The sequence below is a fragment of the Amphiura filiformis genome, chromosome 9 (genome assembly GCF_039555335.1).
Source record: "Amphiura filiformis chromosome 9, Afil_fr2py, whole genome shotgun sequence".
NCBI classification, from domain to species: domain Eukaryota; kingdom Metazoa; phylum Echinodermata; class Ophiuroidea; order Amphilepidida; family Amphiuridae; genus Amphiura; species Amphiura filiformis.
In genome coordinates this window covers 47,694,507-47,710,599 of record NC_092636.1, presented here as the reverse complement: position 1 = coordinate 47,710,599, position 16,093 = coordinate 47,694,507, and the positions used below count along the sequence as shown (strand labels likewise).

The window sequence follows — 16,093 nt, the reverse complement described above, 5'->3', positions numbered from 1 at the left end:
ACTTTGACATATTGGTCCTAATTTAGGATATACAGGGGTGAACACAACTGGTACCTTAATTCTTTGGCTTACTGTATATAGTTGCCCCTAGGGCATTGCATTTTCCAAAGGGGGGTGTTTATTAGAGGTCATTTTTGTCTCGCCTGAACTTTGTTCAGGATGGGACTTATTAGTAATCACTATTTCTGTCTGTCCGGGGTGTCCGTGTGTGTGGATGTGTGTGTGGATGTATGTGTGTCCGTCCGGAGCTGTATCTGGGGAACCGTAAGACTTACGGCGACGCTACTTGGTGGGAGGAAGGGTATCCAAGTTTGCTCCGTAACCGTATGTTTTCGGTGAAAAATATGCAAATTAACATAGCTAATTTGCATAATTTATGCGAAAATTGATAGCGGAGTTTGTGGACAGACTATTTCAAGATCCGTCGGGCGCATGGTAACGAAACCTGGTGACAGGAATGATACACACCTGCTGATCACCTGATTAGTTTTTCGGCGAAAAGTATGCGCATTTAGTTGTTAATTTGCATAATTTATGCGGAACGATTCTACAAATATGGTTGGAAATCTGAAGAAATCCGCCTTATGGAGCTGTATCTGGGGATCCGTAAGATCCATAAGCCCTATGATGATGAAACGTGGTAGGGGGTAGTATGACCAGAGGATCTCAACCCGATTCGATTTTCAGCGCAAAATATGGTAATTAAGTACCTAATTTGCATAATTTATGCGTAAAATGCAAAAACCTATTTTCTCGGAGACTAGGGGTCGCACGTTCTCCAAACTTGGTGGGTGGGTGCATCTTCACCCCAGACAGAACAAGTTTGTATTGGTTAGTGCGTCAAGGTCACCCAAGGTCATCCAGGGGTCATCTGAGGTCAAATGACTAAAAACTGTCGTATGGGCACGAAACTTGGTGGGTACGGTCAACATAACGTGGTAGGGGGTAGTATGACCAGAGGATCTCAACCCGATTTGATTTTCAGCGCAAACTATGGTAATTAAGTACCTAAGTTGCATAATTTATGCGTATTTGATGCGTATCAAGCAAAAAACCCTTGTGAACAGCTTATCTGGAGATCCGTATGGGGTACAGTGATGTAACTTGGTGAGGAGTAGTGGGGCCAGAGGTTCTTGACCTGATTAGATTTTGAGCGTAAATTATGGTATTAAGTACCTAATTTGCATAATATATGCGTAATAAGCAAGATACCTTGTGAACAGATTATCTGGAGATCCGTATGGGGTACAGTGGCGTAACTTGGTGGGGAGTTGCGTGGCCAGTGGTACTCGACCTAATTTGATTTTTCAGCGCAACATACTTTATCCAATTTCGTGAGGTCAAAGGTCACATACAAGGTCAAAGGTCAACTGAGGTCACCAAATCTTTTAATAACTAATTTTCAACTGTGCATCACATATCCAACTAACAGCTTGATCGATCCTGTAACTAAGGAAATATGACAACTCTACGATAGTCGCTATCCATGTAAAGTCGAGGGAAGCAGCACTATCAAAAAGTGATAACACGTAAAGGAAGCATCTTTCTGTTTTGATTTATTTCATGAAATAGTTCTTTGGTATTGCCTAATTTGATTTTTCAGCGCAACATACTTTATCCAATTTCGTGAGGTCAAAGGTCACATACAAGGTCAAAGGTCAACTGAGGTCACCAAATCTTTTAATAATTAATTTTCAACTGTGCATAACATATCCAAATAACAGCTTGATCGATCATGTAATTAAGGCAATATGACGACTTTAAGATAGTCGCTTTCCATGTAAAGTATAGCAAAGTAGCACTTTCAATGAGTGATAACTCGTAAAGGAAGCATCTTTCTGTTTTGTGACGACTTTAAGATAGTCGCTTTCCATGTAAAGTATAGTAAAGTTGCACTGTCAATGATTTATTACTCGTAACGGAAGGATCTTTCTGTTTTGATTTATTTCATGAAATAGTTCTTTGGTATTGCCTAATTTGATTTTTCAGCGCAACATACTTTATCCAATTTCGTGAGGTCAAAGGTCACATACAAGGTCAAAGGTCAACTGAGGTCACCAAATCTTTTAATAATTAATTTTCAACTGTGCATCACATCCAAATAATAGCTTGATCGATCATGTAATTAAGGAAATATGACGACTTAAGGGCTGGGGTATGAACGTTTGGACAGTATTTATTTTGGGACATCAGAGCACATCAGACATATCGAATTGCACTCTGAATACGAAGAATGTCATTCTGATATCAAATAATTTTGATTTTTTGAAATTCGCAATTTAATACACATTTTATGGCAAATCATTAAAATTTTTGATATTTAACAGTACTTGAAGTAAACTTTATAAATCTGATGATTTATACTTAAAGTGTATGTAGGTGGGATGAAAAGCCGACGATCAATTGAAAATTTTGACCTTTCGTATTGAAGATATGGATTTTTTTTCCCAAAACACCAAAAAAAATTAGGTCTTTTGGGAAACAAATCCATATCTTCAATATGAAAGGTCAAAATTTTCAATTGACCGTCGACTTTTCCTCCCCTACATACACTTTAAGAATATATCATTAGATTTATATAATTACCGAGGACTGTTATATATCAAAAATTTGAAAAATATCAAATTTTTATAATTTGTCATAAAATTTGTATTATATTGTGATTTTCAAAAATGAAAATTATTTGATATCAGAAAGACATGCTTCAGTATTCAGAATGCAATTCGATAGGTCTGAGGTGCTCTCATGTCCCACAAAAAATACTGTCGAAACCCAATAAACGCTCATTTTAGATCCCTTAAAGATAGTCGCTTTCCATGTAAAGTATAGCAAAGTAGCACTTTCAATGAGTGATAACTCGTAAAGGAAGCATCTTTCTGTTTTGATTTATTTCATGAAATAGTTCTTTGGTATTGCCAAATTTGATTTTTCAGCACAACATACTTTAGGGTTCATACCACTAAATCCGCATGTGAAGCGGTTTCCGGTAAAAGTTTATCACGACTAGAGTCCCAACTTTGCATACAAATTGTGCAAAATCGGTGCAATATTAACAATTTTAGTGTTGAAAATCGTGTTTTACTAGAACCTGTGAATGTGATCTCTACTAATTTGAAAAGAAAATGCAAAAATTTGAGTGATGTTTACGATTATGGGCGCATGAACACACAAGGTCAAAAGCAGCGGTTAGCAGTCGGATGTAAACACGGGAAAATCTGGCCTTTTTATTTGGCGCTAATTTTCTCAAAAAGTAGCGGAAAATGTTGTGTCATTTTCAGATATGTTATGCAGAATTTTGTTCTGATTAAGATGATATCAAATATATATTTTAAAGTAAGAGGTAACTCGACTTATGGCCTAAAAACGCATAACCCCTATTTTGCACGTAAAGTCTATGGAAAGCTATTTTGTGTTATGTACCCTTTAAGGAGCAATTCCATGCGTTTTCCGCGCGTCTTTATCTATTTTAAATGCACGCGAAGAAATGAGAAAGGACATCAACAAGCGCGTGCATGGACGCCGCCATGTTTTTCGCTGTACGTGCGTTTGCCGCGAATAGGCTTACTTTTATTTCCAATTTAATAAAAGTTTCGATTTTGGTAGAAGTTTGAAGCCTTTTGATATGAATAATAAAGAGTTTCAAAATATTGAAAACATTGTTTATTGGTGTTTGAATTACAAAGAGGTTTTTCAAATTCATTGTTCTTTTTAGCTAATTTTTGTCATTTAAACTCAAGTTTTGGCCTTCATATTTAATAAAATTGCATAAAAAATTAGGTTTTAAGATATTTAAGTTTCTAGTTTGCTTTATATATACCACTGTTCAGTATTGTAAATTGTTATAACACTCAAAGTTAAATTTATATTAATATTTAATTTCAAATAGCCATTCATTGCATATGGTTTCGGACAAAACGGGTTAAAACGGACGCTGGAGGGGGGGTAGGCCTATTTGATCGTCATTGTTTGATTTGTTAAACATTCTGCACGTACTTACAATGTTTTAATTTTGAAGTTATGTACTTGTAGAAGATATTCAAATGACTTTTATTCTTAACATCAATTAATATCTTCATGAAAATGACAAATCTGCAACTATAGTGCGTTCATGTGCATCAAAATGACGAAAAATGGCAATTGTCGGTTATCATGCTTGTATTTGAAATCGCCAGTGTGTCTAAAGTATCAAAGAAAATAACCTAAAATTTCTTTAGATTAATTCAAAACTTAGTGGAAAAGATAACAAAATCATTTTCAAGGCCTAAAAACGATGTTTTAGCCTCTTCAAGGGTTCATACCACTAAATCCGCATGTGAAGCGGTTTCCGGTAAAAGTTTATCACGACTATAGTCCCAACTTTGCATACAAATTGTGCAAAATCGGTGCAATATTAACAATTTTAGTGTTGAAAATCGTGTTTTACTAGAACCTGTGAATGTGATCTCTACTAATTTGAAAAGAAAATGCAAAAATTTGAGTGATGTTTACGATTATGGGCGCATGAACACACAAGGTCAAAACGCGGTTAGCAGTCGGATGTAAACACGGGAAAATCTGGCCTTTTATTTGGACGCTAATTTTCTCAAAAGTAGGCGGAAAATGTTGTGTCATTTTCAGATATGTTATGCAGAATTTTGTTCTGATTAAGATGATATCAAATATATATTTTAAAGTAAGAGGTAACTCGACTTATGGCCTAAAACGCAACCCCTATTTTGCACGTAAAGTCTATGGAAAGCTATTTTGTGTTATGTACCCTTTATCCAATTTCGTGAGGTCAAAGGTCACATACAAGGTCAAAGGTCAACTGAGGTCACCAAATCTTTTAATAATTAATTTTCAACTGTGCATCACATATCCAAAAAAAAGCTTGATCGGTCATGTAATTAAGGAAATATGAGGACTTTAAGGTAGTCGCTTTCCATGTAAACTATAGCAAAGTAGCACTTTCAATGAGTGATAACTCGTAAAGGAAGCATCTTTCTGTTTTGATTTATTTGATGAAATAGTTCTTTGGTTTTGCCAAATTTTTGGAAGGTCATTACGGGGTCATCCGAGGTCACTCAGGGGTCATCTGAGGTCAAGTTATTAAAAACTGTCGTATGGGCATGAAACTTGATGGGTACAGTCAACATTTCAAGCCAAATTTTTGGAAGTTCATTTTGGGGTCACCAGGGGTCATCTGAGGTCAAATTAGTAGAAACTGTCATATGGGCATGAAACTTGGTGGGTACAGTCAACATTTAAAGCTAAATTTTTGGAAGGTCATTTTGGGGTCACCAGGGGTCATCTGAGGTCTAATTAGTGAAAACTCGTATGGGCATGAAACTTGGTGGGTACAGTCAACATTTAAAGCCAAATTGTTAGAAGGTCATTTCAGGGCCACCTGGGGTCATCTGAGGTCATATTAGTAAAAACTGTTGCATGCGCATGAAACTTGGTGGGTACAGTACAGTTACCATCAGCCAGATAATCGTGCCCAGCCGATAACCGCCAAATTCATTTACCTCTCTACCAACAGTTATCGCAAAAGCAGGCGGTCACAAAAGCAGGCGGTAACAAAAGCAGGCGAGACTCGTGGTTCGAGAACCGCCTTGTTAGAATGATAATCCCCGTTAAAATTGTTAGGGAAAATCTTAAAACCCAAGCTGAAATGACAAACTATGAACTTAGGAACTATGACTTCCGGTTCACTTCCGGGTTTACGATCAGACTTTCGGCAACTAGCAATGCCATTGAGCGATCGTGTTTGCACCTTGGTAAGCTTACTACGCAAGATAGCATGGAAATATCACCATTTTTGCATCTTGGTTGAAAAAAAAAAAATGGTGGGGGTGGGGTGTTTAATTGCAGGGGCGACTATTCGAAGATAGTACGGTATACACTTTTTTTCATAATCATAAAAATAGCAGCTATATTTGTCTTGCCTGTCTAATATTCAACTGAATTAATCCATTTGTGTTTGTTTTATTCCTTTTCTGCAGATTGGCTGTAAATAGTGCTCAATTTATGACTGCAATATTGGGAATCTTAAATCCTATAGACAGACAAAAAATATCATTAAAAGCAATGGATGTTGTATTATTTGGACCTCCAAAGCGTAAGTATACCATGCTTGTTATTTTAAGGAATTGGATAGCAACGTTAGCACCGTATTTTTTGTAGGACCTGAGAGCACACCAGACATATCAAATTGCATTTGGAATACTAGGAATGTCCTTCTGATATCAAATAATTTTTTTGAAATTCGCGATATAGTGCAAATTTTATGGCAAATTATTAAAATTTGTTATTTTATTTTATATGTCGTGAATTTCAACACAAAAAAAATCAGAATTATTTGATATCAGAAATACATTCCTCATATCCAGATGTGCTCTCATGTCCCACAAAAAATACTCTGCAAACATTGCTATCCAATCCCTTAACAACCCATTTTGTCTAGAAGTTACAAAAATGCAAAAATCTGATTGTTGAAGATTTTTTAGATTTTACGATTTGGGGCATCACTGATAGCGTCTTTAATTGCATGTTTGATAAATTGAGAAGTACAACGATAACACCTCAAATCCTACATGTAGCTGAAAATCCCAAATGCATAGGGGGGCCTATAAGCCTACAAATTACCCAGTGGAAAGTATAGTGCTTTGTTCACCGATATACAGGCCTATATCACAAATGATCAAAAAATTGTTTTTAACATCACTGTAGTAAACAGATAGAGATCTCATATTAATTAAACAGGATGTGTTTATAGTCTTACTATAGTCTTACTAGACTTCTATAAGCAGATGCATAAATTCTTTGGTCATTCCGTGAGACAGAAGGCTGGGTCATCAATTATACATATATTCTGGTTGGAGACTGAGAAATATATATCCCAAAAGGACTGATGGCAGTTTGCTATGCAATTTTGTCAAATGGTCATGTACACTGCCACATAAAATTGAGCTAGTTTATAGCGATCTTGTTGTAATGTTTACATTGTTTTACTCATGCATGCTTAGTCTGCATTTGGACAAAATAATTTTTGCCCACTGTCACTCGCTGACAAACCATGGGTACTCACAATGCATGTACATAGATGTACATACAATGTATATGCTGAAAATCAGGCTTTACACATTTTCTGTGAGCAATGATTATGATGCAGTGTACTATATCGTCATAGTTTTGGAAAATCATAAAATTATTCACCAGAAACACATGTCACGTACATATATATGTATGCTAGAAATTCAACATCCTTCCTCATGAACCTGTAAGTGGCAAGCAGATACAAATACTGACACATGTGTAGAGGAAATTTAAGCAAATTTCAATTTTCATAAATAAAACTCGGTTTGACTAAAATTGTGTGAAAAATTTAATTTCCCCTTCTAATACCCATTGTACAATACCTAATTAATGTGACTTCCCTCACTACAGGTATATCAAAATTATACAATTATAGGTTAAGGTTATCTTAATTTGATAGTTTGTCTCAAAGCAGTGTCCGAAATAAGGAAAATATGGAGGTTGTCCCGAGGACAACTAAAGCATGAATTCTGCTTGTCCTCAAAATATTTTGGTTGTCCCCAAAATATAAATGTCATGTTTTTGAGTACAAAGAATCCAAATAGAGGTTGTCCAGGGGATAAGTACATAGCTCAATATGGTTGTCCCCAGTGATTTTTGGACAAGAGGACAAGAGGATAAGCACTTATTTCGAACACTGTCTCAAAGCCCCCTGCGCACATTAGTAAAATCTCCCGATTTTTGCTCGTTATTCCCACTGGATTGAGTACATTTTTGACACTGTTTTATTTATTTTTTCCAAATCCACCACACAAAAATATTGCATAATATTTTATAAACCTATTTCATAAAAGAAAAAAAATGTCCATGATTTTTGCTCTTTTTATAACAAAATTATGTCGAAAATACAAGCAAATATAAATGCATCAAAGAAAAAAAAATGAATGCATCCGAAAGCACAGTTGCCAGAGTGCACACCCATGCATGTACACACAATCAATGCATGGTTCGCATTTTTTTAACATTTGCTCTGATTGGTTCTCGCTATCTAACTGCGTGTTTCTACTGGGTAACGGTTGGCGGGTAATGTGGTTTAGTTTAGAGTGTTACCGGTTTAATGTGCTCAGTGGAAACAGATCGGTTCAGAGTGATGCGGTGTCGACACCCGGCAACCGTGATCCACCTCATGAGGTAGACCATGTGGTGTGACACCCGGTATTTCTGTCAGTTGAAACACAACGGTTGCTGGGTGTTGAACTTCTTTTATGTACAGTTTATGTATCACATCGTGACCTTAAAAGCAGCTTGGGGGTCAGGAAAACATTTTCAGTACTTCCGGTACACACCACAACCCTTATTTTAAGCATCAGTAGAAACGTGCTGCATGGTTGTTGCCTGAATCGGATTGTGGGTTACTGGGTAATACCGGGTAAAAATACAGAGTGCTCAGTGTAAACACGCAGTAAGAGTGTATGAAAGTATCATTAATGGTTATAATCTGGTTTTTGTGGGACAGGGTTATTTTGTGCTTCACCTGTTCCCTTTAATATTTGCAAAGTCAGTTTGATTAACCACCAACTCATTGACTTTTTGAAAATATACTGTGTGAATTTCAAATGTGACAGAATTTTAAATCAGGAGTGTGTTGCATCAATCACAGCCTGCTCTTCCCCCTTGGCTATTAGATCACACATAATATTTATTTAGAAGATACGTTGGCAATTGTTGACAAATTGATTAAAAACACTATTTGCCATGAAATCAGGATAGTATCATTCAAATATTTTAGAAATCAACCACATAAAGACGCAGGATTATCGAAGTGCAATCTGTTATAGCATCTGAAGATTTCGTTTTGAATTTGTGTTTACATAAAAACCCTCAGAAGTACTTACACAAGAAAGAAAGTACATACATATTCATCAGTTTGTGTTGTTGTGACTTGAAAGGCATAATAACTGTGTTCAGCTCTTGTCATAGATTCAGGATAGACGTGCATACCTATAGCAAATGTATATATCTTTCAAAATATCTTTAGATACAAAAACAGTGGCTGTGCATCATGAATTCAGGCTAATTTCCATTTGATCAATATGTTAAAGCAAAGACCGAAATTCTCCGTTTTGTAAAAGTTTAATTCTGTGTTATTTTCCCTTTTCTAAAAATAACCATAAAAATGTACCCACTCTAGGGAAGTCAGTCATGTTATCAACGATGTAACTTAAATACAGTCATGAAACTGCAAATATATCACCCCTAAAGGCAAGTACAAGTAACAATAAATTTGAAGTATATTCCATTGAAATGTTTAATCGGTTTATGCATTCTGTTGAATGTACATGTACATTGGAAATTAGACCTGAGTAAGCTTAAATTTTGCCTGTTAATTTATTGTTGCAAAAGTCCAATTTCTACTTGGAATTCCATGAAATTTCTCAGTTTTCCGTAAAACAGAGAACTTTGGACTCTATGTTTAAAAGGGTAATGCATCTTTTTCTGTTACAATACAATTAATTATGGTACAATATGCAATTGTTTTTTATTCAAAATATTAAAAAGAAGAATAACAATTAAAACTTTTAATTAATTGCATTGCTAGATCTAGCTTTACTGTGCTATTACTAAATTGATGACATTCTTATGACATATCCATGTTATGACTTCAGGGTTACCTAGAGATTTATACATGTACTACATGTACATGTAGTAGGCCAATGTCAATATTTTTGTACAAGATCAAGGGTACCATGCCTATTCAGTCTCTCTTTAAGGGCTCATATTGAAATTCCCTTACACAGGAAGGTGTGCGCCATCCTGCAGCTTTCCTGTGCTAGCCTTCTTTTGTTAAAATCCTGGGCAGGGTGTATCACTGATGCATATAATCCATCCGTTTTATGACCGAGCTTATTTCCTGAGGCGCGCGCTTAGCGAGGGGAATCCTGCCTTCTTTCTGTGTGAAAGATTTCAATATGAGCCCTAAATGTCCAGTGTTAGTGCTTTTTAAGCTTTTTTTGATAGACACATAGAATTTTTAAGTTTTAATAGATCAGAAATTTATGCTTTGATACAAAAAGTCCCATCTGTAAAAATCAATAAATGGGCTATTCAGTTGAACTCCATGCACACACCCTGTTTGAAAGACATGTTCTTAATCTCCTACATAGGGGTGAAGACTTGAAACGGAGTTACCCATTCAGGTAACCCCATTTAAAATTCACACCCCCTTTGTGGAAGATTAAGGTCATGTCTTCCATATAGGGGCTGCATAGATTCGTACTTATAGCCCAATATACATCAATAGTAAAAGGAATGGAAAAAAGTTTTAACTTTCAAAAACAATATCTTGACCATCCCTGCTGCAATGTTTTGGAAGCAAATTATAACTCAAGATGAATGGAATTGATTTCCAATATAAAAATATTTCAAGATGCAAACCCGAACATATCAAAATGCATCGTGTGCGTAAGGTTTTGATTCCTGGCAAATATGTGACACGATCAAGGGAAATGAGTCAGATGTCGCTAATATTGATTTTGAGATATTGGTAAAGAAAGTGTTAAAATTCTTTTGTTTTATATTGTTTTCAGCGATTGATAAATTGACTTAACTTCACAAAGAAAAGTCCTATCAACATGGGGTTTTCAATTTCTGAAAGCTCTAAATGTCCTCTTTACAATTATGTGCAAAACTCATTTTCGACCAGGGCCGACATGTGACTCATTCCCCTTGATCATGTCACATATATGAATAAATTGAACCAGCATTCAATTATTGTAGTATTGTACAAATATGAAGTTATTATTAGGTATCAGAAGGGTGTGGTCGGTATATGGTACATCAACGTCTCATCTCTTTCACTCTCACTCTCTCTCTCTCCCTCTTTTTCAAAATACCATAATTGCAATCACGACAGCTCTCTATCAGTATAGTGTATTAATGCTCGAGATGAGCAAACCTTGGCAAATTTAGATTTTTCCACTGCTTGGAAACAATATAGTGAATACAGATGTCGTTATAGAGAGCTACTAATTGTACTGAAAAATATACCTGCCATGATTTTGATTTTGTTTTTTATTTACGAAATTAAAGATAATGCCGGGCGTATCCATTACACCCGTATAATGTGTGTGAGGTAGTAAAAACTTAAATAATGGGTGCGGCATGCATTACTTTGGCGTAAAGGCAGCAACCTTTATTTCTATTCATCTACAGCAAAATGAAGAGAAATGTCAGTTTTAGTTCAAATATTTGAAATTGTTTACATTCAAGGTAAAGTGAGTTTATCCGCAGCACAAGTTACAGCGCGTATCCACATCGCAAGTTGCAGCCCATATCCACAGCGCCAGTAGTAAAATGTAGGCATAACCTTGCATAATGTTCACACTTTATTTTGTTCCACACACATTCAGAGCACATTATTTCAAATACATGTATAGCGCTTTTTATGTGATACATTTTGACAAATCACAGTGCGTACTTTTCAATAATGGGTTGTGAGGGTTTATAGAATTCAATATCAACTTCAAGATTTATAAAATTGCCATAATATTCAACATGTATTGCTATCATGCCAAAGACACACAGTATAGTGATATGTATTGTGCAAACTGCAAACCTAAAGTTAATACATGCTATATAGCCTATAAAATGCTATAACATTATTATCCATTATTGCCCAATTTCAAACTGTGCCAGAGTATAAAATGGTAATTGGTATGGCTACACCATTTTAGCTCCCATACACGACAAACCAATATATTGTAAATTTCTCACAAGATGTATCTTGTTGAGTATTGTTATGCAATACAATAAACACATGGCATATCTATGTCCTATAAAATAAATGTCAGCAATATCCTGTTTTCTCTTTTCACAGAATCTTTCTTTGATGTATACATGACACATTTCTTGTATTTGACATGCAGATTCCTTTCAAGATATATATATATATATGTTGTTGACTTGACAGATAAATTGCCTCACATTTAAAAAACATTCACAATATAGCTTGCTTTCATCAATCTTATACAGGCTGTATCAAAAAGAAATGATTTGGGTGGTTTTTTTGGTGGTGTTTTGAAATACCTGCCTCTTCAGAACGCATCACTGGATTCACTTGATACATGACCAGACCTTTATATTTTTAGTATAACACCTGGTCATTGGATCCAGTAGTGTGTTTGGAAGAGGCAGGCTTTTCAAAAACATCAAAAAAACGGACGGAGAGCAATTATTTTGATACAGCCTGTATCAGACCAATTAGACACATGTAGAAAGGCAGTGCGTCCTTCGCAGAATACTAAATTAAGATTTAAACAAAATGTCACAGGTATATGAATTTGTATTCCATATATGCCTTGACTCTTCAATTTTTCAACTCCATTCTCACTCAGGTACCAACTGAAAGGGATCATTGACAGATTTTGAGTTCTGATTTTTTTCTCACAAATTTTGTTTCATGGAATGAGGAAATATTGTTTTGCCATATCATATGGAGTATAGTTATTGTTATCTAATTAATTACCTTTCTAAGATTCCCTGCTGGGATCACAATTGCAATTATATCTATTATTGGGGTTGTAGCTTCATAAATTTGACTGCTCGCTACATTGTAGCATCGGTATGATGGGGCATAGCCAGAATTTATTTTGGAGGCTGATTTTGTAAATGCAGACCTTTTTCCCAAAAGTAACCCAATATTTTGGATTTTTTTTGACTGAGAAAGCAGAACCTACTTTATTCACTCGCAAACGGGCAAATTTGGGCCTTTTTTGACCAAAATATCAAAAAGACCTGAATGTTTTTTCGCTTGCTGCACTCGCAAAGTGGACCTTTTAGGCCTTTGGTGATTTGGGGCGAGGGGGGGGGGGGCAGTTGTGCCCTAACTACACCCCTTGGTATGAGCATGGACTCAGTCCATGGTATGAGTTTCCAACAACACAACCCCGTCACAGTACAATACATTAGATGTATACACAGGTGTGTGCAGGTTTGAGTACAGTGTGTAAGAGCTGGTAACAAATTATTGGATCCAATTATTTTCATAAAATGTGCCACCCTAAGAAAATCTGTGAACATGCCTTTGTTGCTACAAACACACTCAAAGTGCAGCATGAGGTATTGACTCACATCACAAACAATTATGTTTAGTACTGGTTCTTGATCCACAATGAGCAATCATCAGATGGTTCTGTATGTTATTAAAAAAATCTCTGTTTGCAGCCACAGATTATAGTGTTGCAGCTCACAAGAGGCCATTTTACCTGGAGCTGAATATGTTAATCCTACTGGATCGAATCAAAATGTGGGTCACTTAATATCCATTTAACCTTTACATTCAAATGTGTGAAGAAAATACTCTAAAAGCATGTACATGTACACTGTAAAATTCTGTACATTGTACAGAATTTTACTCTTACATAGACCTGTACTTACTTAAAAAACACAGCAGCAGTTGAAAGGAGTATCCCATCATGCATTGCAGTATATCTGCATGCCCCATAGCAAATGTATACAAAATATAAACAAGAGCCGCTTAGATATTGAGAGCCGGGGGGGGGGCACTCCCATTGTGGCCTGTACACCATCTGCAATAATCAACTTTTGAAAAGCACCCTAAACAAGGATTTAACACTTGGCTAAAACTGTACCCTAAACAGGTAACATGTGCCTGTTTTCACACCGTGCCCTAAATAGGGATTTTATTCCTTGCATTATATTTCATACCCTAAATTTCATTTCCGCGTATTAGCAATTGCAATTTTGCTACCCTTTTCTCCAATTTTTCATGTTTTTGACACCCTAAACACGATATGCGCGTATCGTGCCTACCCACAAAAAACTACCCTTTTTACACATTTTTATTATCGTGGATGGTGTACAGGCCACAATGGGAGTGACCCCCCGGGATTGAGAGCTATGGATAGTTTCACAATACTTTAGGGGTCATATTTTTGCAAACAAAAGTCTAAGCTTCCCTGATTAAAACAAGTTATTTAAAGTTGAAGTGAGGGATTTTGTGTACATTTTCTATGGCACATTCAGTTCTATTATGGTACCGCAAAGCATAATGGGATACTCCCTTCAGCTGCTGTGACTACAAAAGAACATTATGGGCTCATTTTTGTGATCGCAGTAGTTGTGTGGAGGGCAAAAAGTATGAAAATGAATGTTCTTTTAAAAATGTTATCTTTCACACTGGCACAGCATTATTGGAAACAGCCATCCATGACAATTAGTTGTGTTTTCAAACACAAAACAAGGACTTTGAACTAATGTGTTTTGTTAATTACCATTAGGCATAGCTACATGCATATGAACCAATGTTGACTATGTTGTGCATTTTCAATGTTAATTGCTCTATTTATGGGCCTTCTAATTTAAAGCTACATATTTCTTTGTCGCTATCATCAAATATATAGCTTTGTTATATATAAAATGCAAATTATTAGAGTTTTTTATTAGATGGACTGGGGTACCCCCATTTGCAAACATCTAGATTGACCCCCCTCCCTGCAGACTCCCTTCACTTCAACATCCCCATTTTCTAGCATGTTTATCCCGATCCGAAATTTGTCATGGTCCAAAATGGTAACAAATAAAAAAAAGATACAACATTTTTTCTGTTCCCCATAGAGATATGAAAGACCTTGTTATTGTATATGTAAAAATCTGTCTGGCTATTCTGTTGGGCTATTTTCCACTTGAAATGCATATGATACACCCCTATGGAAGACATGACCATAATCTCCCACACAGGGAGTGTAGACTTCAAATGGAGCCACCCATTTATGTGCCCCCATTTGAAATTTATACCCCCCTGTGTTGTGGAAGGTTAATGTCATGTCTATAACAGGGGATTTCAACTGAAATAGTCCATTATTCACAGCAAATTGAGGGAAACTGAATTGCAAAAAAGACACTGTACACCAATTCTGATCTTATGTATATTTTTCTTTCTCTTGACAGCTGTACATAGTTATCTAAAAGACTGGATGTTAGTGGTGTCGTTAGTGGTAGCAGTAGGCGGATGCTGGTTTTCATACTCGCAACATCGCTATTCGCAGTCGCACGTCAAGGAGATGTTAAAAGAAATGGAAGGGTTACAGAAAGCTGAGGATGCACTCAGGGAAATGCAAGAAAAGTGAGTTCAAAAAGTGTCATTAGCTGTATAGACAGGTCAATTAGCCTTTTTCAGATATGGCGGACACAATAGGATGGCGCTACACAAAGTGGGTATAGGCTTTTAAATTGGCTGGATTTTACCCAGATCAAATACTGCCCTCTTATGTGCGCCATACTTCTAAAAGGCTAATACGTTTCATCTAGATAAAATTGGAACATCATTTTTATTTTGTTGTAATTATCTCTAAAAGACCTCCCCAACAATATATTAGGCAAAAAAAGGAGTTAATTTATGTGCCATTGAAGTTGCATGTAATTTGAAAATCTCCCTATTTTTTGTTTGAATCCTCCATATTTTCTGAATGTTAATGTTGGCATCTCTGTGATGATTATCATGATGCTGATGTAATTTTGGGAATTAGTGGGGTGGGGGTGTAGCCGCAGCCCCCCTGCGTCCCCCTGTGTACTGGGCTTGAATTGCTTCAGAGCATAAAAATAAAGTGTCATGGTATTGAAAAATGTGTTTTTCCTTTGATTATTTGGATGGATAACACAGAGACTATAGTGTTTACAATACTTACAGGGTGTCCCTGAAATAATTGTATTGTAAGAAATTTTTGGGTATTTTAGTGCCTGAACCAACCAAAACGATGTAGTTGAAGGGTTAAGGAATGACAAATTACAGCTCCGTTCTTGAAATATAAGAATTTTACAAAACTACATCATTTTAAGTTTGTTCCACAGAGTCAATTGGCACTCCTAATACAGATCATCGATTGATATTTGAATCCTAGATAAGGTTTAAAAATCAGGTAGGTTTGTAAAATTCTTATATTTCAAGAACTGTGTGATCAGTTGTCAAAATTCACAAAAAGTATGTAATATAATTTGCTGATTTATTCCTCAACCACATCAGTTATTTATTATGTTTGGTTTGGCCGTTGAAATCCAA

The 16,093-nt window shown here is 36.0% G+C and overlaps 1 protein-coding gene across 1 annotated transcript in view; it reads left to right on the top strand.

Moving 5' to 3' along the window:
- LOC140161072 (stromal interaction molecule 1-like) overlaps positions 1-16,093 on the top strand; it is a 70,270-nt gene that overhangs the window by 34,933 nt on the left and 19,244 nt on the right. The window contains 2 exon segments of the mRNA XM_072184460.1: positions 5,985-6,100; positions 14,986-15,160. Of these exon segments, the coding sequence (XP_072040561.1) occupies positions 5,985-6,100; positions 14,986-15,160 (291 nt within the window).